The 25,151-nt window shown below is 45.6% G+C and overlaps 1 protein-coding gene across 3 annotated transcripts in view; it reads right to left on the bottom strand.

Annotated features, from left to right (window-relative positions):
• The window catches only part of ALDH1L1 (aldehyde dehydrogenase 1 family member L1), a 136,874-nt gene that overhangs the window by 5,065 nt on the left and 106,658 nt on the right, over positions 1–25,151 (bottom strand). For all 3 annotated transcript variants that reach the window (XM_030307569.2, XM_030307568.2, XM_030307567.1), the window contains exons 15-20: positions 25,010–25,115; positions 23,455–23,542; positions 8,587–8,680; positions 6,075–6,174; positions 4,691–4,789; positions 1,587–1,752 (exon numbers count right to left, since the gene is read on the bottom strand). In XM_030307569.2, the coding sequence (XP_030163429.1) occupies positions 1,587–1,752; positions 4,691–4,789; positions 6,075–6,174; positions 8,587–8,680; positions 23,455–23,542; positions 25,010–25,115 (653 nt within the window). The remainder of the gene's footprint in view (positions 1–1,586; positions 1,753–4,690; positions 4,790–6,074; positions 6,175–8,586; positions 8,681–23,454; positions 23,543–25,009; positions 25,116–25,151) is intronic.

Raw genomic sequence — 25,151 nt, 5'->3', positions numbered from 1 at the left:
CATAGCTCTACTCCTCACCGGATACCAGGAATTCTATGCCCTCCTCTTGGCCCTCAGGCCAGGGGGTGGTGATGGTAGCTCCCCACTGTTCCTGGTTTCGAGGTAATGCACTCCCTCCCCTCACTGCTCTGCAAACCATGCCTTCAGTTCACTCTCTCCAATCAGCCTCTGAACTCTGCAGAGAGTGGCAGTCAGTGGCTATACAATTGTCACTGTAGAAGATGCCAGGGAGCAGCTGTGACACAGGAGCACACATGGTCTGGGTCTGGCTGTTATTTGAGCTGGTCGGTGAATTCACCAGGTGGTGAAATGGGAGCTGGTTGCTCATCAGAGGAGCAGCAAATGCACAGGGAGCAAGAAAAGGTGAGATGTATTCAGAGAGAATAAAAAATGGCTGGAGCATGTGTCATGGGCAAGCAAGTTAGAAACAGATCATGGAAGACCCTGTGTATGAAGTGAGGAGATTGAGCTTGTCACTGCAGGGGGATGGGTCCCTGTAGAAATTGCTCCAATGTTGGGGAAGATATAAGCAGACTTCTGGCAGCTACATGAGTGAAGGGTTAGCATGGCTCAAGAGGTTCCTCAGGAAGCAGACATGATGGTCCAGGCAGGACAAGCTGTGGAGAGTTGGCAGGATGGTAGGAGGGATGCAGGGCAGGCAAGAAAGATTTTTAATTTAAGAGAATCAGGCAGTTAATTTAGAGTAGGGGGTCAAGAAAACAGAGGAGTCTAATATTCATTGTTTCCTTCCCTCCTTCATTCCATGAAATTAACTCAGGTTTCATATGAGTCTCAGTGCTGGCATGAAGGACCTAATGGTGTAGACAGAGACAGACACAGTGTCTTTCCCCATGTAGCAGGCAGTCTAACAAGGAAGCAGTTCAAATAGTCCATGCTGCAGCTCCTGCTCCTCTGGCTCCAGTGACTTGATCAGATGGAAGATTCCAGAGAGGCAGGTGTATGCCTGGGTCAGGTTGGGGCTGGGGGAACTCAGATGTCACGGATTCGGTACCCATTCAGTTCAAAGGGGCCGTGGACATACAGGTGTCCAGGTGGGCAGGATTTCTGGATGAGGAGGAGCTTGGAGACAGATATTTGGGAGGGTACGAGCCACTGCAGGGGGTGAGATCCTCCAGGGAAAGTGTCTGCCATAAGCAACACTCCAAGCTCAGGAGAGACTTGAGCATACCTCCACTTAAGGGACAGGTGGTGAGGGAGGTTCAGTGAAGAGTGGCCACTGAGAAGTAATGCCAAAGATAGAAAGCCATGAAAGCCAGTGCCATGGAATCCATAGGAAGAGAGAATTTCAAGGATGCACAGAGGTTTATGGCAAATTAAAGTCCACTATGATACACATTAAACCAGCACTGATTGGATTTCAGCTTTGCTGCCTTCACCTTGCCAGCACCACGCCTGGTCTGGCAGGTGTCCAGATAGCCAAGGCCATGGCATCCAGTGTCACAGATGGGTCCTGAGGCCTGGGAGCCTAACCATGGCCTTCACATACCTCCAATCAGAAGTAGACAGGAAACCAGAGGCCACGCTACTGGCCTTTCAGTTCACCCAAGTGGAGTGCTCTGACTGACCTGGCCGAGGGACTTGACTCCCACCACAGACCAACGTGGCCCCTTCCTCCACACCACGCTGGCAGTACTCTATTAGCTTCCGTAGGTGGGCTTGGTGGTTCTGCGGCCCATGGTTGGTGTCCCGGTCTAAAGGGTTACCGATCTTCATCCTCTTCACCTCTTCTACCTGTGGAAAGTTCTCCCAGTCAGGTCCTGCTCAGGTGCCCAAGTTCCTGGCAATGCTCCAAACCTGACCCACTGACATTTCTGCATTTGGCCACCAGCCACTGGCCCCTGAAGAAATTCCACACACCCTCAGGATGTTCCATATTCTGGTTCCAAACCTGCCTTCCAGGCTGAAACCCAAGATGTATCCTATGTGCAAGGAGACCCATCAGATGAGCTGGGAAAACAGAGGTGTCCAGGGATATGGGCGAGGGCTGGACATGGGGTTGGGGGTGGTGTCAACAGAGTGTGTCTCTACACTGGTCCTGTGCCCAGCTTAACAGGCCGAGAAGCTGAAAGAACATTTGTCTGGGGATTCCAGAACATGGAATGGGGATGGGGATGGGGCCAGGGAACACCAGTCCTGCTGCAATGCCCCGGTGGTAAGAGTAGAGCAGAGGGGCCTGGGCTTTGAGTCCACCCACTCCTGCTCCCACTTCTGCCTGCTTCAGGGCCCAGCTTCAGGGCCTCCTCCTTCCAGGAAGCCTTCCCTGTTGCCTCAGCCAACACAAAAGTCTTTGCTGCCTGGAGACGCAGGTCTGGGTCTCCACAAAGGATGTGCCAGATGGTGTCTGCTGGATTCTGGGGCTGAATGCAGAGAGTCATAAAAGCCTCTGAGTATGGGATGCTGTGCTATGGAAAAGAACTCAAGTGGCATAACCAGTGGGATGTAGACATCAGAACTTCTGGGCTCCAGGCTAGGATCCACCCCTTCCATTTTTCTCTCTCCAGGCTCCTTCCTTGGTTTCCTAAAATCAAACAAGGTCATCTACACCCTCCCTGTGGCTGCATCAAGGTCAGGCCTGACTGGCCATCTCCTCTACCTCTGAGGCGAGGGCTGTCTCACCCCTCCATTCAGGCTCTGTGCACACACTCCAGACAGGCCTAATCAGATGCAGCAGACACTCAAGTCCCCGAGGAACACCCTCTGCCCTTTCACCAAGAACCCCTTCTCTGTGCTGAAGGGGGTCCCCATCTCCTGCTTTGCTCCCCTTCTCTGTTCTCACTTGGCCACCCTCCACCCAATCTCCCTAGGACTCCAAGAGCAACAGTGCTGAGTGTCCTGAGTGCACATCTCCCTTGCTATATTTGGGAACTGAGATGATCCTGACAGTTATCCTGGGATTCTGACCCCTGGCCTCATCCTGCGGGGGTTCCATAACTCTCTTGCAGACTCCAGAAGGGTTGTACTCCCCATAACCACATCCACTCAGTGAGCCACCCCCTCCATCATGATTCCCCATCCATGTCCCAGGTTCAGCTATTCCTGTGCTGGGCATGTCACAGCGAAGGACTTGCTCAACCAGGCTGCCCAGCTCCCAAACTACAGTGGGTTATACACCCACTGTATGCACTTCCCATCGGGGTGGAGCTGGTTTCCCACCCTTTCAAACTGGGGTGGCCTGTGACTTGCTTTGGCAGGTAGAATGTGGCATGAGCAACCTTTGAGAGATCCAAGAGGGCTCTCAACTCTTCCTCTCACTCTTGGGAATCCTGCCACTGGCCCCGCATGTGCCCGAGCACACACTGTGAGAGGAAGCAACACAAGGACAAAGATGAGCCTCCCCAGTGCAGCCACCAGTGCTCCTGCCGGCCGCAGATGCACGAGCCAACCTCAGGTGAAACTGGGTTGGTGCCCACGGTGCCAACCCACAGGACTATGACTGCACGAACAGCATTTACCAAAGCCACTAAGTTTGGGGACTAGCTTATGACATGGAAAAAGCTGTTACACTCCCTTTTCTAGAAGGTCTGCTCTTTTCCTCCCTGCCTTTCATATTTTTACCCATTATGCAAGACCCTCTCCAGGGACACCTGGGTGATTCAGTGGGGTAAGTGTCCAACTTTCAGTTTCGAACCAGGTAGTGATCTCGCTGTTTGTGGGATTGAGCCCCATGTTGGGCTTTACACTGACAGCATGGAGCCTGCTTGGGATTCTCTCTCTCTCTGTCTGTGCCTCCCCCACTGAAGTGCACATGCACTCTCTCTCTCTAAAACAAAAGACCTTCTCCAGAACTCCTTCTGAACACCTGTCCTGCCTTGTCTCAGTCCTGCTCTCTCTTTTTTCCTGGCTTCATACAGTGTGTTTAAACCTGCACACAGGGGTTGTGTTCCAGCATCCCCTCCCTTACCCACTGTGATCAGACTCTCCTTTCCAGGATGTGGGGAAGGGCTCTTGGCTGAAGCTGAGCCAACCAGAGCCCTGTGGGTCCTGCAATCACTAAATGGACCAGAGATGGACCTGGGACCCAGTCATGCCAACCAACATCCTCCCCCACAGCCTTTTCTAACAGAGTCAGTGGGGACAGGGTGACTTTCCCTCTGGTTCTGTGCTATCAGCGCCATGCCCCTGTGGGCACCCATCCCACAGCAGCCATGAGAAGTGGTTGCTGATGGTCCCAGGTCCCAGGGAGAACTCCTCTAGTCCATGGACACTCACAGCCAACAACTATTGAGAGGGGATAAAAGCCTGACCCCTTGACCCAGGGGTACACCTAAGAGCTGTCCTTCTTGCTCCAGAGCTCCTATGTGTGGGTCAGGCTAGGGCGGGATGTCACTTGAGACCATGTCCTGTCTCTGTCCTCTCCTAGTCCCTCTCACCTCTTAGTCTTCACCTGAGAGCTCATCCTTAGTAAGCCACATGCACCTGAATTCCTGGCTCAGGCTTCACTGCTGCAGACGTGCCCTAGCACAGGCCCTTTCTGGTTATGCCAGTGTGAGCTGCAGGGTTGCTATTTCTTGCTGAAACAATAAAAACCAGTAAAAATGATATGGCTTTGCCTGAGGGTTTCCTTGCTCAGATGAACAGTGCCCGACTCCACCTGGCCCAGCCCTGTCTCCCTGTCCCCAACCCCCTGCAGCCCAAGTCTTCCTGGTGAGGACTCTTCAGCATAACTTACCACCTTCTGCACAAAGTGGTCGTGGATTGAGTCCTCTATGAAGAGCCGGCCCGCTGCAATGCAGTTCTCACCTTTGTTGAAGAAGACAGAGCTCATCCCCTTCAGAGAATGGATAAAGATGCTGGCTTACAACCTCTCCCAAGGCACCATCCCCCCACATCCCATCGGCCCCAGGTACCCCCTTCCTATAAGGAAGGGGAAGAATGTGTATGTCTTGACCTTTGATGGGATGGTGGGCCAGACCCAGCCAGTGCTGGGCATACAGGGTCCACTCATTCCTCAGTCACCTCAAGAGGAGAGATGAGTCCCATCCCCTGGGGACACCTGTGTCCACACTGCAGAGAATGGAGCACAAGTGGGAGTCGGGGAGTGAGCCTGGAGACCCTGTATACAGGCATGCTCCCTGGGGTGATACAGGAGGGGTCAGAACTCACCCTCTTGGGGCTGAGCCTGGAGGGTCTGTTAGCTTGGAGCAGGCAGCAGCCCCATGTCTTTGAGGGACAAGGTGCCAGCTCAGGCCTGAGAGAACTCCTGGCAGGGGTCCAGAATGACTGTCCTCAGTGGTTCAAGGGAGCCTGTATTTTGGACCTGGGGAGCCCTATGTGGGGGGCCAGGGGAGGAGGGTGAGCCTGACTGCTCTGGGTCAAGCTCAGCTCTCATGGCAGCTGGGATTGCACTGCCCAATGACATGGCCTGGGCTGCTGGCCCTGCAGCAGTGGCCTTGGCACCAGGGTCAAGACCCTTGGGCTGATGTACTTGTCTCCCTCAGCTTCCCTGAGGCTGTACTCTCTTTCCTGTCCATGCTGGGCGTCACATTGTGCTTCAAGACACCTTGAGACTTAGACAGAATGGGGCATATTTGGGCACATGGTTGAACATGGCCTTACTGGCTTCCTCCCAAAGTGTGGAGAGGGGGACTGAGGCATAACAATGAGTGACAATACGAACATAAGGACAACTGACACACAGCACCTGCTACATCTTCTAAGCCCTTCAGACTTACTAGCATGTTGAATCGCTGTAACAACCATAGGTGTATTCTCCCCATGATACAGGTGAGAACGCAAGGGCCAGAAAAGTTAAGTAACTTGCCTGAAACTGCTCAATGAGTCAGTGGTGGAACTGGGCAAACAGACATAGCAAAAAGGAAAGGTTTTCATGCTGACCAGAACAGATGGGAATATGGCTAACATTTCCCATTCGGTGAAGCTGATTTCAAATCCTGACAGTTATGAAACTTCTCGGGAAGTTTGTTTTTCTGGAAGGCATATGGAATTCTTTGTCCCCTAGGCCCCTTCCTGCCAGTCTAGGCCAATTTTGTGAGTTTGTGGAATCAGCGATGGGCACCCCATGTCCACCCCCACCCCCCTCAGGCCGGCCTCACCATCTGCACAGCCTTGCTGAGGTCACAGTCAGCAAAGATGATGAGGGGCGACTTCCCGCCCAGCTCCAGGGAGACCTTCTTCACGTTACTCAGGGCGCAGCTGAAAGGGACATAGGTTGGTAGGGCTGAGTCCCTGGGAGATGGGGACACAGGGGCTCCAGGTGGAGGAGCCGAGGGAAGCTCCAAAGCATGCTGTACTCAAAGAGCAAGAAGAGGGTCAGAGGGGGCTTCTCCCCACTCCCACACTCATCTGCTCTCCCTGCCTCACTCCTCTCTCCACACCACTGCCTTCCTCCTCCTCCACACCCAGGCTATGCCCACAGTGGGGTCTTTGCTCTCACAGCCCCCTCAGGACCCTTCCTGCTTCACATATCCTTGAACTTGGTTCATCACTTCCTTCTGGCCTCTGCTCCAATGTCCCCTTGCTGGGGTGCCTGCCCTGGTTGCTCCCTATAAATTGCATGCTCCTGAGCTCTATGCCTGATGTGCTTTGCTGTGTGGAGTATTTGTGTCTGACCCTGCCCATCAGAGAATAAGCCCCACCAGGGTGGACAGGCATGTGTCTGGTCATGCAGCTGTGTTTATCCAATGAATAAACCAAACACAGAACCATTCCCCCGTTGGGGTGGCTACAGTGCCATAGGGCCTTTGTCCCCTTGGATGTTTAGTGACAGGTGCAAACAGAGAGGAGTTGGGGGTCCTTCGCATGCTATATCAGTGGGCACAAAGTGGACTTACTGATACTGTCCTCAAAGGGACACTCACAGGAGTGGGCCAGTGAAACACAAGCATGGCACAGGGTGGGAGTGGTGGGGGGGTCTCCTCGCTCAGGACTTACCCGGGAAGAAGGCTCTCATCTCAGGCGCCAGCCTCAGGGTATTCTTGGAATGTCCTCAGATGATGGCAGTCCCCGAGCCACAGGACACCCACCCAAGCCTTCCTGCTCTGAAGTCCTCAGAGCTGACATTTACTGAGCCCTCACTCACCCTAGCACATATGTGCTTACATAGGACTATCACCTACACAGCATTGGGAAGACCAGCTGATTTACTTGTAAATCAACTGCTGTGACTACTTGCAGTTAGCCCCTGCCCCCACTCCCGCATCCATCCATCTGCACCCCAACTATCAGTCCTGCACCACCACCAGCCTCCCTCTCTTCAATGCTGAGGCTTGCTCTGCTGCACTCAAAACACTTCAGAGTTGCTCTTCCTGGACCCATTCACAGGCTGTGATGTCAGGCTCCACTGACCCTAAAGATACACTCTACCAGCCACATTGGCTGTGGCTCCTGGCCCAGAAAAGGATGCCATGTAAAGCTGCTGTGATCCTCATAAACATGGTGCCCACTTAAGGAAGGCACCAGGGCCCAGGATGCATCCTGTCCCACAGAGAGCATGTGTGGGGCCAAGGGGTGAGAACCCCATCTTGTGGGGGCACAGAGAGGCCCCTGGAGAGCAGGGTCATGGGCTACAGAAGTGTCCCAGGGAAAAAGAACACTGCTCTGCACTGGGGGCTACAATAAGGTGGTGTTTTAACACAAGAGAAGCCTTTCTCCCGTGTAATTGTCATGTAGTTGGACTGCTCTGGAAGGTCTCACACACGAGTCTTATAGCACAGGCAGTGGTGGGTGGTCATGTGACCTCAGAGAAAGGCATCACTATGTCCAACAGAAACTCCAGCTCCTCTCTATTTGTAACTATTACTCAAGTACACATGTCTGAAACCCATCCCCAGAATTCAGCTTCAGTGGGGTCGTGCTGGGGCATCCAGTGTTTGTCTTGGGACAGCCAGGGCTATGAGGTACTGTGCTGCAGTCCAGCCCTGTCTGTAGCCCCAAGCTTGTTGTTTGCACAAACCAGCACCTCGGAGCATGCAAACTCAACTGGTAGGGAAATTGAGGCCCAGAGGGTCAGGACTTGGCCCTGGTCCTATCATGAATTATTAACAGAGCCAGGGCATAGAAACCCAGGTGGTTTGAGTCAAGTCCCGGGAAAAAGAGACAAAAGGATGTTCTAGAACAAGGCTGTCCAATAGAATAGAACAAAAGCCTCAAAGACCAGCCACAAATGTAAGAGAATTTTTTTTTTACTAACCACTAAAAAACAAAAGTAAATTCCTTTTAGTTTTAAAAGAAACACTAAGAAGAAACCAATGAAATTAATTTAAACGTATTTTATTTAGCCCAATTCATAAATTATTTCAAACTGCCATCAATATAAAGTTAATGAGCTACTTTGGGCACTAAGTTTTCAAAATCCAGGGGGCCTTTGACACTTGAAGCCCATCTCAATTCAGAGCAGCTCTGTCCCAAGTGGCCATGCATGCTCAGGGCCCCAAATCACATGGAGCCTCCAGCAGCCCCAGGTCTGAGTGTGCTCCGTGGAGCAGCTGCACTGGCCTCCACAGGGGCTGGTCAGAAACTCAGACACTGGGCCCGGACCTGCCTCAAGCTCACACACAGCACTCTCCACATCTTCACACTGTGACTAGGGGTACCCCCAACACCTACCTTTTCATGATGTGTTTTCCCACCTCTGTGGAACCTGTGAACCCAATTTTCCGCACATCGGGATGGTCTGAGAGTCTCTGGCCAACCAACGAGCCTGCAGGTTGGAGTCAGTGAGGGAGTCAGGGCAGCCAGCAGGTGCTGAGGGTGAGGTACAAGCTCTGCCACCCCTCACACGTGCCTCTTTAGGCCAGGCCTCTGGGCTGTGCACCCCAAGTACTTAGTACCCTCCATGCCCGGGGCTTATTCCCTCTCTGCTGTGGGCAGAATTGCATGCCCTAAAAATTCATTATGTCAACCTCTAGTACCTCAGATCTGACTGTGTTGGAGACAGGGTCTTTAAAGAGGTAAGTTAAAATAAGGCCATCTTCTCCTTTCTTCAACGCACACTGTCTCCTCAGCTTGACCTCACCCTGGCTCGCCTCTTCAAATGCCATCTTCAGACACATCATCCTCTAAATCTGCCTGCGATCTGGATCCATTTATGATTCCTCTGACTGCTCGGCATCTCCACTTGGATGCCTTGCAGCCTCTCATATCCAACATATTTGACACTGAACTCTTAATCTTTCCCCAGACGTGTTCCTTCTCCAGGTTCTCCATTTCAGTAAACAACCTCTCTTTGCAACCAGTTGTTCAAGCCAAGAACTGGGAGTCAGTCTTGATACTTACTTCCCTTCCCCACCTTATCAACTGCCTATTCCTGGTCTCCTCCACCCAGTCACCCCTTCATTTCCATGGCTCCCCTGCCTCTGAGCTTGTAAAACTGCATGTGCCCAGGTGCACCTGTGAAGATTCTGGTTCAGTTGGTTTGAAGTAGGACACTCTCATCCTCTACATATAGTTACGAAACTAATTCCATTCCACAATTCTTGTTAAAAAGAAAATAACTGTTTGGGAAATAAAATATTTGCAAAAGACACATCTGATAAAGGACTGCTATCCAAAATATACAAAGATCTCGAGGCGCCTGTGTGGTTCAGTTGGTTGAGTGTCCAACTTTGGCTCAGGTCATGATCTCATGGTTATGAGTTTTGAGCCCCACATCAGGCTCTGTCCTGACAGCTCAGAACCTGAAGCCTGCTTCAGATTCTGTGTCTCCCTCTCTCTCTGTCTCTCTCTCTCAAAAATAAATAAAAATTAAAAATATATATATCAAAGATCTCAAAAAAAGAATCAACACTAAGAAAGTAAACCACCCAATGAAAAAATTGCACAGGCAGTGTCTGTACACACACCACATCAAGAAGATATACTGATGGCAGATAAGTATATGTAGAGATGCTCAATATATGTCATTAGGGATTGCAAATTAAAACAACAATGAGACACAACTACACAATTGTTAGAATGGCCAAAATCCAATACACTGACAGCACAAAATGCTAGAGAGGATGTGGAGAAAGAGGAACTCTCATTCATTACTGGTAGGAATGCAAAGTGGGTCAATTGCTTTGTGAGGCAGTTTGGTCATTTCTTACAAAAGTAAACATAACCTTAGCATATGATCCACCAATCACAGTCCTTGGTATTTACCAAGTGAGTTGAAGGCTTATGTCTACAGAAAGCACTACACATAGATGTTTATGGCAGCTTTATTCATAGCTACCAAAACATGGAAGATACTGAGATGTCCTTCAGTAGGTGAATAGATAAATAATCTGTGGCACATCCAGACAATGGAATATTATTCAGCACCAAAAAGAAATGAGCTATCAAGCCATGAGAAGATGTGGAAGAAACTTAAATACATATTACTAAGTGAAAGAAGCCACTCTGAAAAGACTGTATACTATATGAGTCTGACTATATGATGTACTGGAAAAGGCATAGCTATGGAGACAGTGAAAGATTGCCAGGGGTTGGAGGAAGGGAGGCAAAGTAGGTGAAGCACAGGGAAGTCCTAGGGCAGTGACACTATTCCATATGATACCACAATGGTGGAGGCATGTCATAACACATTAGTCATAGAATGTACAACACCAAGCGTGAATCCTGATGAAAACTATGGACTTTGGGTGATAATGATGTGTCAGTGTAAGTTTGTCAATTGTAACAAATGTACCACTCTGTTGTGCGATGTCGATAGTGAGGGAGGCTGTACACACGTGGGGATATGAGGTATATGGGAACTCTCTGTACTTTTTACTCCATTTTTCTGTAAACCTTAAACTGCTCTGAAAAATAAAGTGTATATCATCATCATCATCACCATCACTGTTTCAGGCTGTTCAAGAAATATTCACAAGAATGTGTCATATATCAGATCACAAAGAAATTCTCCATTTTAGGGTCACCTGGGTGGTTCAGTCGATTAAATGTCTGACTTTGGCTTAGGTCATGATCTCACAACTTGTTGGTTCGAGCCCTGCATTGGGCTCTGTGCTGACAGCTCAGAGTCTGGAGACTGCCTCGGATTCTGTGTCTGTGTTTGTGTGTGTCTCTCTCTCTCTGCCCCTCCCCTGCTTGAGCTATTTCTCTCAAAAATAAATAAACATTTTAAAAAAGGACATCAAAAAAAAGAAAATTTCTATTTTAAAGATTTTGTTTTTAAGTAATATCTACACCAAATGTGAGGCTTGAACTCACAACCCTGAGACCAAGAGTCGCTCACTCCACTGACTGAGCCAGCCAGGTGCCCCAGAAATTCTCCATTTTAGAAAGCAGAATGTTGACAGGCTATTGTGGGTTGGGTTGTGTCTTCCCCCATTCATATGTTGATATCCTCAGAATGTGACTTTATTTGGGAATAGTGTTGTTACAGATGTAATTAGTTAAAATAACATCATTAGGGTTGGCCTTAACCCAGTAATGGATTTATTAGGTCAATGGTATCCTCTGACACAATTTGAGAGGTGCCTGGGTGGCTCAGCCAGTTGAGCGTCTGACTTTTGGTTACTATTCAGGGCGTGATCTCATGATTTGTGGGTGTGAACCCCACATCGGCCTCTGTGCTGTGTGGAGCCTGCTTGGGATTCTCTCTCCCTTTGTCTCTGTTCCTCCCCTGCTGGCGCTCTCTCTCTCTCTCTCATCTCCAAATAAATAAATAAATAAATCTTAAAAAAAAAGTGGGAGGGAGACTTGAATACAGACACACATAGAGACAAAGTACCATGTCGAGATCAGAGCAGAAATCAGTGATGCTTCTAAAGCTAGGAAAAGGCAAAGAAGGATCATCTCTAGAGCCATTAGAGGGAGCATCGCCTTAGTGACACCTTCCTCTCTGATTTCTAGTCTACTTGATCAGTATGATTCTGTTGCTTAAGCTACCTAGTTTGTGGTATTCTGTTATGGCAGCACTAACAAACAGGCAAAGGCCATATTCTCTGATCATGACATAATAAAACTAGAAACATAGAAACAGAATTTTAGAAAGAAAAAACAATTGGATTTTTTAAAGTATTACTGAGTCAAATAAGATATCAAAGCTACAGTTGTATGTTATTTAAGAATAATAAAAATACGATGGGGCGCCTGGGTGGCTCAGTCGGTTGAGCGGCTGACTTTGGCTCAGGTCACGATCTCGTGGTCCGTGAGTTCGAGCCCCTCATCGGGCTCTGTGCTGACAGCTCAGAGCCTGGAGCCTGTTTCAGATTCTGTGTCTCCCTCTCTTTGACCCTCCCCCGTTCATGCTCTGTCTCTCTCTGTCTCAAAAATAAATAAACATTAAAAAAAAATTTAAAAGAATAATAAAAATATGAACACAATAAATTCAAAAAGCATGAGGTTGGAGTCACTGCTGAAGACTAGTATGACAATTCCCAGGGAAATAACAATAACTGGTGAAAATGATTTACAAAAAAAAAAAAAACCATATACAATCTCTGAAAATTTTCCTAAACTTCCATTTAAACAAATGAAGAAACATTTATTCAAGTAAATCTACTAAATCTCAGTAAGAACAGTGAGAGTCTGTGGTAACCAAGCCATGAACCATTCTCTCCCTCCAGGTGATGGAAACTCTACCCCAGACAGGTGTGGCCACGAAGGCAGGGTTCCTCTCCTCCATTTCCCACTCCAGGGATATGACATCTCACCATTTTTCACCTCCTCCAACTCTTTTAATTTTTTTTTTTTACATTTTTTAAAATTTATTTTTGCGAGACAGAGAAACAGAGCATGAGCAGGGGAGGGGCAGGCAGAGAGAGAGGGAGACACAGAACATGAAGCAGGTTCCAGGATCCAAGCTCTGAGCTGTCAGCACAGAGTCCTATGCGGGGCTTGAACCCACAGACCGTGAGATCATGACCTGAACTGAAGTTGGATGCATAAACAACTGAGGCATCCAGGTGCCCCCAACTCTGTGTTTTAAAGGCTAAATTCTTGCTGACTATGGCTTCCACCTAGTCCCTACTCATAAAGAGAAGGCTCTAACCCAGGTGTGGCAGGCTGAGACCAGGGGGCCTCATCTGCCTAATTCCAGCTCCCTCATAGGACCCATCACTTGTGCCAGAGGTTCAGAGATTTGGGGCAGGGGGAGAAGATTTCTGTAAGAACTGAGAGCTTCTAAAAAATACTGACTTTATTTGAAACTGTGTGGTGAGGTTGAATTTTAAGGGCATTCTCAAAAACAACGGAGATTTTGGGGATGAGCCCTTAAGAGAAGGCTGATAGCTCTATGACAGCATTAAGGTAAGCCATAGGTCAGTTAGTTTACCAGAGAGAACCAGGGGAGAGCCCTCTGGATAGAAACAAACCTCAAAGTCTGGCCTCAAAAACTACCCCTGCAAAGGGGTCCAAATTTAATTGGATCCTATCATGGAGCAATTGATGTCCCAGGCCATTGTTGAAAACAATAGAGCAACCAGACTAGTTAGTGGAGCTGAACTGCTGAATATGACACCAAAAGGGCAGATAGCAACACAGAGAACAGGGGAAAAGAGAGTCATAGAGAGCCCTGCTAAAACTGCTATCATCCCATGCTCAAGGCTGTGTCCCTAATGAGTGCCATCACTGGCTACACACCACAGGGCAAATAGACTTCACTCAAATAGCCTGGCCAAGTCATTAAAGACATAAACAAGCAAATAATGAAAACAAACTTTGCAAAGGGAAGAAGAGGATATTACCTAAATTGTGCCAGCTTTTAACACAGCTATGATGCATGCAAACAAATAGGAAAGCATAACCTATCACAGGATAGAGAAAAATAAGCAGGCAATAGAAGCTGAGAGGGCCCAGATGTCATACTCAACAGACAAAGATGTCAAAGCAGCCATTATATATATGTTCAAAGAACTAAAGGAAACCATGCATAAAGACCACACTTGTCTTCATCAAGTAGACAATATCAATAAAATTTTTTTATATGTAATTTATTGTCAAATCGGTTTCCATACAACACCCAATGCTCATCCCAACAGGTGCCCTCCTCAATGTCCATCATCCATTTTCCCTCTCCCCCACCCCCCATCGACCTTCAGTTTGTTCTCAGTATTTAAGAGTCTCTTATGGTTTGCCACCTTCCCTCTCTGTAAATTTTGTTCCCGCTTCCCTCCCCCATGGTCTTCTGTGAAGTTTCTTAGGATCCACATAAGAGTGAAAACATGGTATCTGTCTTTCTCTGTATGACTTACTTCACTTAGCATAACACTCTCCAGTTCCATCCACATTGCTACAAAAGGCCATATTTCATTCTTTCTCATTGCCAAGTAGTATCCCATTGTATATATAAACCACATTTTCTTTATCCATTCGTCAGTTGGTGGACATTTAGGCTCTTTCCATAATTTGACTATTGTTGAAAGTGCTGCTGTAAACATTGGGGTACAAGTGCCCCTATGCATCAGTGCTACTGCATCCCTTGGGTAAATTCCTAGCAGTGCTATTGCTGGGTCATAGGGTAGATCTATTTTTAATTTTTTGAGAAACCTCCACACTGTTTTCTAGAGTGGCTGCACCAGTTTGCATTCCCACCAACAGTGCAAGAGGGTTCCCATTTCTCCACATCCTCTCCAGCATCTATAGTCTCCTGATTTGTTCATTTTAGCCACTCTGATTGGGGTGACATGGTATCTCAGTGTGGTTTTGATTTGTATTTCCCTGATGAGCAGTGACGTTGAGCATCTTTTCATGTGCCTGTTGGCCATCTGGATGTCTTCTTTAGAGAAGTGTCTATTCATGTCCTCTGCCCATTTCTTCACTGGATTATTTGTTTTTCAGGTGTGGAGTTTGGTGAGTTCTTTATAGATTTTGGATACTAGCCCTTTGTCCGATATGTCATTTGCAAATATCTTTTCCCATTCCTCGGTTGGCTTTTAGTTTTGTTGGTTGTTTCCTTTGCAGTGCAGAAGCGTTTTATCTTCATGAGGTCCCAATAGTTCACTTTTGCTTTTAATTCCCTTGCCTTTGGACATGTGTTGAGTAAGAAATTGCCACAGCTGAGGTCAGAGAGGTTTTTTCCTGCTTTCTCCTCTAGGGTTTTGATGGTTTCCTGTCTCACATTCAGCTCCTTCATCCATTTTGAGTTTATTTTTGTGAATGGTGTGACAGAGTGGTCTAGTTTCATTCTTCTGCATGTGGCTGTCCAGTTCTCCCAGCACCACTTGTTAAAGAGACTGTCTTTTTACCCTTGGATATTCTTTCCTGCTTGGTCAAAGATTAGTTGGCCATACTTTTGTGGGTCCAATTCTGGAGTCTGTCTTCTGTTCCATTGGTCTATGTGTCTGTTTTTGTGCCAATACCATGCTGTCTTGATGATTACAGCTTTGTAGTAGAGGCTAAAGTCTGAGATTGTGATGCCTCCCATTTTGGTCCTCTTCTTCAATATTACTTTGGCTATTCGGGGCCTTTTGTGGTTCTATACAATTTTTAGGATGGCTTGTTCTAGGTTTGAGAAGAATGCTGGTGCAATTTTGATTGGGATTGCATTGAATGTGTAGATTGCTTTGGGTAGCATTGACATTTTAACAATGTATTCTTCCAATCCATGAGCGCAGAATGTTTTTCCATTTCTTTGTATCTTCTTCAATTTCCTTCATAAGCTTTCTATAGTTTTCAGCATACAGATCTTTTACATCTTTGGTTAGGTTTATTCCTAGGTAGTTTGTGATTCTTGGTGCAGTTGTGAATGGGATAAGTTTCTTTTATTCTCTTTCTGTTGCTTCATTGTTAGTGTATAAGAATGCAACTGATTTCTGTACATTAATTTTGTGTCCTGAGACTTTGCTGAATTCACGTATCAGTTCTAGCAGACTCTTGGTGGAGTCTATCGGGTTTTCCATGTATCATATCATGTCATCTGCAAAAAGTGAAAGCTTGAGTTCATCCATGCCAATTTTGATGCCTTTGATTTCCTTTTGTTGTCTGATTGCTGATGCTAGAACTTCCAACACTATGTTAAACAACAGCAGTGAGAGTGGACATCCCTGTCGTGTTCCTGATCTCAGGGAAAAAGCTCTCAGTTTTTTCCCTATTGGGGATGATATTAGCTGTGGGCTTTTCATAAATGGCTTTTATGATGTTTAAGTATGTTCCTTCTAACCCGACTTTCTCGAGGGTCTTTATTAAGAAAGGATGCTGAATTTTGTCAAATGCTTTTTTCTGCATCGATTGACAGGATTGACAGGTTATCTTTTCTTTTATTAATGTGATGTATTACATTGATTGATTTGCAAATATTGAACCAGGCCTGCAGCCCAGGAATGAATGCCACTTGATCATGGTGAATAATTCTTTTTTTACACTGTTGAATTCGATTTGCTAGTATTTTGTTGAGAATTTTTCCATCCATATTCATCAGGGATATTGACCTGTAGTTCTTTTTTTTTTTTTTTTTTTTTTTTGCTTGGTCTTTGTCTGGTTTGGGAATCAAAGGAATGCTGGCTTCATAGAATGAGTCTGGAAGTTTTCTTTCCCTTTCTATTTTTGGGAACAGCTTGAGAAGGATAGGTATTATTTCTGCTTTAAATGTCTGGCAGAATCCCCCAGAGAAGCCATCTGGTCTTAGACTCTTATTTATTGGGAGATTTGTGATAACTGATTCAATTTCTTTGCTAGTTATGGGTCTGTTCAAATATTCTATTTCTTCCTGTTTGAGTTTTGGAAGTGTGTGGATGCTTAGGAATTTGTCCATTTCTTCCAGGTTGTCCAGTTTGTTGGCATATAATTTTTCATAGTATTCCCTGATAATTGCTTGTATTTCTGAGGGATTGGTTGTAATAATTCCATTTTCCTTCATGACTTTATCTATATGGGTCCTCTTCCTTTTCTTTTCGAGAGGCCTGGCACAGGTTTACCAATTTTGTTTATTTTTTCAAAAACTAACTTGGTCTCATTGATCTGCTCTACTGTTTTTTAGATTCTTGTTTATTTCTGCTCTGATCTTTATTATCTCTCTTTGTCTGCTGGGTTTGGGGTGTCTTTGCTGTTCTGCTTCTATTTCCTTTAGGTGTTCTGTTAGATTTTGTATTTGGGATTTTTCTTGTTTCTTGAGATAGGCCTGGATTACAATGTATTTTCCTCTCAGGATTGCCTTCACTGCATCCCAAAGCGTTTGGATTGTTGTCTTTTCATTTTCATTTGTTTCCATATATTTTTTAATTTCTTCTCTAATTTCCTGGTTGACCCATTCTTTCTTTAGTAGGGTGTTCTTTAACCTCCATGCTTTGGAGGTTTTCCAGACTCTTTTCTGTGGTTGATTTCAAGTTTCATAGCATTGTGGTCTGAAAGTGTGCATGGTATGATCTCAATTCTTTTATACTTGGTAAGGGCTGTTTTGTGACCCAGTATGCCATCTATCTTGGAGAATGTTCCATGTGCAATTGAGAAGAAAGTATATTCTGCTGCTTTGGGATGCAGAGTTCTAAATATATCTGTCAAGTCCATATGATCCAATATATCACTCAAGGTCCTTGTTTCTTTATTGATTCTCTGTCTAGATGTTCTATCCATTGTTGTAAGTGGAGTATTAAAGTCTCCTTCAATTACCACATTCTTATCAATAAGGTTGCTTATGTTTGTGATTAATTGTTTTATATATTTGGGTGCTACCGAATTCGGTGCATAGACGTTTATAATTGTTAGCTCTTCCTGATGGATAGACCGTGTAATTTTTATATAATGCCCTTCTTCATCTCTTGTTACAACCTTTAATTTGAAGTCTACTTTGTCTGATATAAGTATGGCCACTCCAGCTTTCTTTTGACTTCCAGTAGTGTAATATAGTTCTCCATCCTCTCACTTTCAATCTGAAGGTGTCCTCAGGTCTAAAATGAGTCTCTTGTAGACAGCAAATAGATAGGTCTTGTGGGTTTTTTTTTTTATCCATTCTGATACCCTATGTCTTTTGGTTGGAGCATTTAGTCCATTTACATTCAGTGTTATTATAGAAAGATATGGGTTTAGAGTCACTGTGATGTTGGTAGGCTTCATGTTTGTAGTGGTGTCTCTGGTACTTTGTGGTCCTTGCAACATTTCACTTACAGAATCCCCCTTAGGATCTCTTGTAGGGCTGCTTTAGTGGTGATGAATTCCTTCAGTTTTTGTTTGTTTGGGAAAAACCTTTATCCCTCCTTCTATTCTGAATGACAGACTTGCTGGATAAAGGATTCTTGGCTGCATATTTTTCCTGTTCATCACATTGAAGATTTCCTGTCATTCCTTTCTGGCCTGCCAAGTTTCATTAGATAAGTCTGCTACTACCCTTATGTGTCTACCTTTACCTGTTAGGGCCCATTTATCCCTCGCTGCTTTCAGAATTCTCTCTTTATCCTTGTGTTTTTCCAGTTTCACTATGATATGTCATGCAGAAGACCAATTCAAGTTATGTCTGAAGGGAGTTCTCTGTGCCTCTTGGATTTCAATGCCTGTTTCCTTCCCCAGATCAGGGAAGTTCTCAGCTATGATATGTTCAAGTACACCTTCAGCCCCTTTCTCTCTCTCATTGTTCTTCTGGAATTCCTATGATATGGATATTGTTCCATGTGATTGCATCACTTAGTTCTCTAATTCTCCCCTCGTACTCCTAGGTTTTTTATCTCTTTTTCTCAGCTTCATCTTTTTCCATAATTTTATCTTCTAATTCACCTATTCTCCCCTCTGCCTCTTCAATCTGCACTATGGCTCTCTCCATTTTATTTTGCACCTCATTTATAGCATTTTTTAAATCATCATGACTATTTTTTAGTCCCTTAATCTCTGTAGCAATAGATTCTCTGCTGTCCTATCAAGCCCAGTGATTAAGTTTATGACTATTATTCTAAATTCTTGTTCCATTGTATTGCTTAAATCGGCTTTGATCAATTCGTTAGCTGTCACTACTTCCTGGAGTTTCTTTTGAGGAGCATTCTTCCATGTCGTCATTTTGGCTAGTTTTCTGCCCCTGATGTATTTTAAAGGCTTGTGTGCTCTACACCTGAGAGCACTGCTATATTAAATGAAGGTTATACACTGTCCAGGGCCTCGCCCTTCAGGAGTTTTTTCGGGGATTGTTACTTGTTCTCTGTTGTTGTGACTTTGGTTGTTTTAGTACCCTATTCATAGTGATAATATGGACCCTCCACCAGGTGTGCTTTGATTTGTTCCTTGGAGTAGCCCTGTAAAGGAAAACAGATAGACAAACAGGAGAAAAAACATGCAAACACACAAATAACACAAACAAATGAACAAAAACAAAAAACTAAAGACAAAAAAGAAAAAACAAACCCAAAACACCAACTACAAGTAAAGGAGAGGATGGAGGTGGTGCTGATGGAAGAGTACATACAAAGGGAGAAACAACAGGAGCGGGGTGGGGGGGGGGAGGAATAAACATTGATTAGGCAGAGAGACTAAAAGGCTTAATCCAGAGAGAAGGGAAAATAAAGAATGAGGCAAGGAAAACAAAATGAGGATAAAGTTACCCAGACAGAGAAACTTACGGCTTGATTATTCCAGAGAGGGGGAAGGGAGTGTAAAGAAGCAGGTGTAGAACATGTATCAAGACAATGGATTAAATATGTCTGTTTAGACAGACCAATAACCAGAGTAACCAGCCTAGGGGAGGGAAGAGATAAGGAAGAGAAATGGTGGGGGAGGAGAATATATCTATATATGCAGAGTGGACCTAGAGTTAATCCAGGTAATGCATTGCTTGTCGGGAGTAGCTGTTTGTAGGATCTGTGCAGCTCCAGTGAATACACAGTTACCCAGTGCAAAGGGGTGTGGTTTTGTGTAATCAGGACCCACCTCCACTAAGGACCCCAGGAGTGATCCCTGAGGCCCAGCCTTGGTGGTGGTGTTGGTGTGGGGGGGAAATGGTGATGCCCCAGTCTCTTCTCCATGGAGCCGGACCCCATGGAGTCAGTTTGAGTTGTCTTCACTGTGACAAGAGTGCAGATGGGGTGGTCCTTCTAGCTCCACCAACTCCCCTGACCCTGCACTTGGCTAGCATGCAAAGTCCTGCTCCATGCACTCTGGCACTGGGGAAGTGCCTTTCAGTGTGGTCCGATATGTGGTCCCGGCTGGCTTTGTCTGTGCCACCGCATTTCAGGGAGGACCACCTTCTCCTACTGCAGACTGAGAGCTGCTGCCCTCACCGGGAACCCCCCAGGGTGGCGGACGCAGGCAGCCTTTGTCTTTTCCCACAGCATTCCAGGGAGATGGCCACCTTTTCCTCCTGTAGACCGCATGCTTGGCCCAGCCACTGTGCCCAGGGGTGGTGGATGCAGGCAGGTACTGTATTATCACACAACCCTCTAGGGAGGGAACCACTTTTTCCAACTGCGGACTGAGCCTCTGACCTACCACAGCACCCAGGCCTGGCTCCCCTCCTCCCCAGATGTGAGAGCAGGGAGCCGGCTCCAGTTGGCAGAAAGCCCCATAATTAGAGATCGAATCCTTCTCAGTCTCAGTCCGAGGTCTTTCTCCTGTCTAGATACAGTCCTGCACTTCCCTAGCCACTCTTTCTCTTCCCTTTGTCTCTGCACAGAAGGGGGTCCCTCCCCTCCATGCCCATCTATCTTTTTTCCAGCTTTCCCATTTTCTTCCTTGTAGTTTCAGTCTATTTTCCTCCCAGGCTCTGGTGTTTTCAAAGTCCTTTGGCTTCTACACTTCTTTGTTTGAGAGATGTGGGAAGTATGGATTCCCCCTACTTCTCCACCATGTTGGCCCCTCCCCCAATAATAAAATTTTTAAGAACCAGCTAGAAATTCTTGAATTACAAAGTACAGTAACTGAAATAAAAGTATCAGTAGAATGGCTCAACAGTAGGTTTGAACTGGCAGAAGAATCAGTGAACTTTAAGATAGACATTATGCAATCTAAAAATGAGAAAAATAACTTCTTTAAATGAAAAGAGCCTCAGAAAGGAATGGGTTACCATTAAACACACCAACATATGCATAATGGGAGTTAAAGAAAGAGAGAAAAACAGAAAGGAGCAGAGAAAAATGTTAAAATAAATAACAGCTGAATACTTCCCAAATTTGATGGAAAAACATTAGTCTAAAAATCCATGAAGTTCAGTAAATAGCTCAATCCATGAAGCTTAATGTAGACTAGCCATAAGGAGATCCACTCTCAAACACATCTTAGTAAAAATAGTGAAAAACAGATACAGAAGAAAATTTTGGGAGTATCAAGAGAAAAATGATTAACCATTAACCATTTATAAAGGAACCCCAATAATTGGGCGCCTGGGTGGCGCAGTCGGTTGGGCGTCCGACTTCAGCCGGGTCACGGTCTCACGGTCCGTGAGTTCGAGCCCCGCGTCAGGCTCTGGGCTGATGGCTCGGAGCCTGGAGCCTGTTTCCGATTCTGTGTCTCCCTCTCTCTCTGCCCCTCCCCCGTTCATGCTCTGTCTCTCTCTGTCCCAAAAATAAATAAAAAAAAAAAAAAAAAAAAAAAACGTTGAATAAAGGAACCCCAATAAGATTAACAGAAACAACTGATTGTTCATCAGAAACAACAGAGGCCAGAAGGTAGTGGGATGATACATTCCAAACACTGAAAGAACAAAACTGTCAACCAAGAATCTCATATTTAGCAAAGTTATCTTTCAAAAAATAAAAGCAAAAAATAAAGGCATGTCCAGATAAACAAAAACTTTGATAATTTGTTGCTAGCAGACCCAACTTGTGAGCAATACTGAAGGAAGTTCTTCAAGCTGAAAGCAAGTGACTCAGACAGTAATCCATCAGAGACCACCAGGAAAGGTAATTATATAATTATAAAAAACAGCTTAAATGTATATTTTCTTTCTTTTCTTAACTGATTTAAAAAGCAATTGTATAAAAACAATGTGTATATAATTGTATTGTTGGATTTACAACAAATATAAATGAAATATATTTGACAATAATAGCAGAAAAGAGGTAGGTGGGAGCAAAACTGAAAAGGAGTAAGGAAGAGATACCAGAGTAACTCAACAAGAGGAACAAATGAAAAGAACCAGAAATGTAAATAAGGTTAATATAGCAAACTACGTAATTATATATTTGCTCCCCTTTCTCTTTAACTTCTCTCATAGACATAAAATTATATAAAATTATAGCAGCATACTATTGGGTTTGTAATGTATATCAATGTGAGGTGTGCACAAAAATATGTGGTATAACAGCACAGACGTAATAGAGCTATTAGGAATAGTATTTGTATATTTCCCTGGAATTAAATTAGCATAAATCTGAAGTATTTTCTGATAAAATCCTAGAGAAACCAACTAGGAAAATAACTAAAATTTCTATTGTGAAAAAAATCATTAAAAGAATTAAAATGTTACACTAGAAAATATTCACTAATGTAAAGAAAGCCATAAAAGAGAAATAGAAACAAAAGACAGGAAACACAGAAAGCAAAAAGTAAAATGGCAGACACAAATCCACTATGTCAATAATCACAGTACATGTGAATGGATTAAACAATCCAGTCAGAAAGGCAAACTGTCACAATGGATCAAAACAAGATCCACATATATGCTGTCCAAGGAGACATCAGATATAAATATGTTGCAAGTCAAGGGATGAAAAAAATACATCATGCAGACAAGAACCGCATGAAAGCTAGAGTAGTTATGCTAATATCAGATGAAGCAAACTTTAAGACAAAAACTATTAAGGAAATAAATAGGGACATTTATAATAATGAAAATATTAATAAAAAAGTATGAGGTACTGCCAAAGTTCTATTTAAATGCTTTCCTTTAAATGACAAAAAATAAATAAATGAATTAAACTTTCAACTCAAAAAGTTACCAAAAAAAGCACATAGGAGGACAGAGAAGAAAATAAAAATGATAAAAGCAGAAAAAAATGACAGAATAGTAATGGGATGGGTAAGGAAATTCAAGAGCTATTTTGTTTGTTTTTTGAGGGAAGTACAGGAACAAGAACTTTTCACAAATATAATCAATTTTAAAAGAGAAAGAAAAAGTGAAAAGTATAAGGGGATATTATAACAATCAAAGGGAGAATCAAAAAAGGAATTAATTATAAGAAATTATTAATACGACTCTATGCCAATGTATTTTAAGTGTGTGCCAGAAGGGACAACATTTCCAATAAACTAGACCACTAACCACAGAAGAAACTAAACAAGCAATTCATGTAATACCTCCCTAAATGCTCTAAGTCTAGAATGTTCTACAGATAAAGTCTCTTAAATATAATAATTCCCAAGATATGTAACTTATTCCAGAGCATGTATATACAACACACAAAAAATGGAAAACCTTTGGGGAAACATTTGAAAGCTAGAACCCTTCCAGGTCTGGGTCCCTCCCACGGTGGGAGACAGCCATCTCTCCAACAGGCTGGCCATCCCCACTGGATCACTGGGCCAGCAATAACTCTTCCCTACTAGAGCACATCATGCAGCAAGCCCTGTTCTGACCAAGTGCATCTCTGACTTCCTGGAGCCCTGTCACCTCCAGATGCCCCTGTCTACATCTCTTACCAGACCCAGGGAGGATATTGACCACGCCCTTGGGAATGCCAGCCTTCAAGGTCAACTCTGCAAACTTCAAGGCTGTGAGTGGAGTCACCTGGGGAGGGAGGGAAGAAGACTGGGTCAGGAAGGACCAGGAAGTGGGGCTCGGCCTTCCTCTCCCAGCAGCCCAGGTAGCAAGCAGGGAGGAGCAGTCATGGCAGGAGGACCCTCCAGGGTAAGCCCCATCATAGTGGGTACTGCCAACCCAGCCAGCTTCCCCCAGAGCTTCAGTGGAAAGTGGGGAGTAAGGCCTGCTACATCCTGTGTCTTCTAGTGCCTTCTCCTGGCAGGCTCCAGCCTTGTGGCCAGGCCTGGCCCCTTCCTGAACATTCATACCTTCTTCACTCAAAGAGTGCAGTGTCCCAGGACTGCCTGGAAGCACCTCAGTGCCAGGCAGTGCCCAGAACTCCCTGGTGGGTGCGAGATTCTAATTACCATGTCGTGGCTGGAGGCCATTCCTCTCCCCTGGCCTGCTAGCAGTGGTTCCTCTTCTGGCCCAGGTAATTTTCCTTGTAAAGTTTGGGTTTTGTCCCACCTACCACCTGGCCTTAGGCTGAGCCTCCAAATCTGTGGGGTGCTGGCACTGGGAGGGCACAGGCCTGTTACCGGGTCTTCCAGGGACAATTGCCTGGATCTGTGCACAACAAGCCCCCAGTAATGTGAGAGGTTATGGGTCATCTCAGAAGGTTGTTGTCATGCTCAAACAAGCAAATGTGTGCAAATTTTTAATTTTCATGTAATTTGTTATGGACTAAAATGCTGCCTCAGGGTGAATACTGTAAATGCTAGCTGTCACTATTGTTGGGTTTTAAATTATAACTTTCTTGGAGCCAAGTTTCCCCAAAGTAGCCAGGAGACCTGGGCATGCTGTCCAGAGCCACATGATGGAGCATCTTGCCTTCAGTTCCTAACACCCCTGGGGGCAGGCAGGGGACAGGCTGTTACTTTCAGTATACAGGTGAAGAAGCTGAGGCTCGTGCAAGGGGTTCCTCATCCCCAGGGGACCCTGCTCAGGCTCTTCCAGCCTGCCTGAGTGACCTTGACCTGCGCAGCTTCTGTGTGAAGGGCTGGTGGGGGGGGGGGAGGGTGCAGGGGCACAAATCCCACCACTCCTTTGCTCCCTCCAGGACTTTCAGTCTCTGAAGCCAAATAAGCGACCAAAGCTGTCTCAGAGCATGGGGCCTGGACAAGGGACCAAATAGAGTTTCTGCTCCCCCAAATCCAGAGGGCTGGTATCTGTGGGAAAATAACTCTGCTCACCAAGCAGCTGCAGGTACACACATGGCTAACCTGACTCAGCCACCCCATGGTCGAATGAACAGACTCTGCCTACACCCCACATTGACCCTTGCTGCCTGCTGCCTCTGCTGCTGTGAGCCGGGCCCACAGAAGGCCAGCCCTCATCAGTAGTTCCTTTCCTCCCTTGAGGAAGAACCAGTCCCAGGTGGTCAAAGGGCCCAACAGGGCACCTGTTTCCTCCTCTACAGCCCATAGGCCCCACCTGGAACACACCCAGACCCACCTGGGCAGGTTTGATCACCACTGTGTTCCCAGCAGCCAGGCAGGCAGCTGTCTTCCAGGAGAGCATCATCAGGGGGTAGTTCCAGGGGATGACGATGCCACAGACCCTATGGTACAAAGAAGTGTATCTTCATCTCTCCACT

This window comes from Lynx canadensis, chromosome A2 (genome assembly GCF_007474595.2).
Source record: "Lynx canadensis isolate LIC74 chromosome A2, mLynCan4.pri.v2, whole genome shotgun sequence".
NCBI classification, from domain to species: Eukaryota; Metazoa; Chordata; class Mammalia; order Carnivora; family Felidae; genus Lynx; species Lynx canadensis.
The sequence above is the reverse complement of the archived record's forward strand: the minus strand, read 5'-3'. Positions and strand labels throughout refer to the sequence as shown.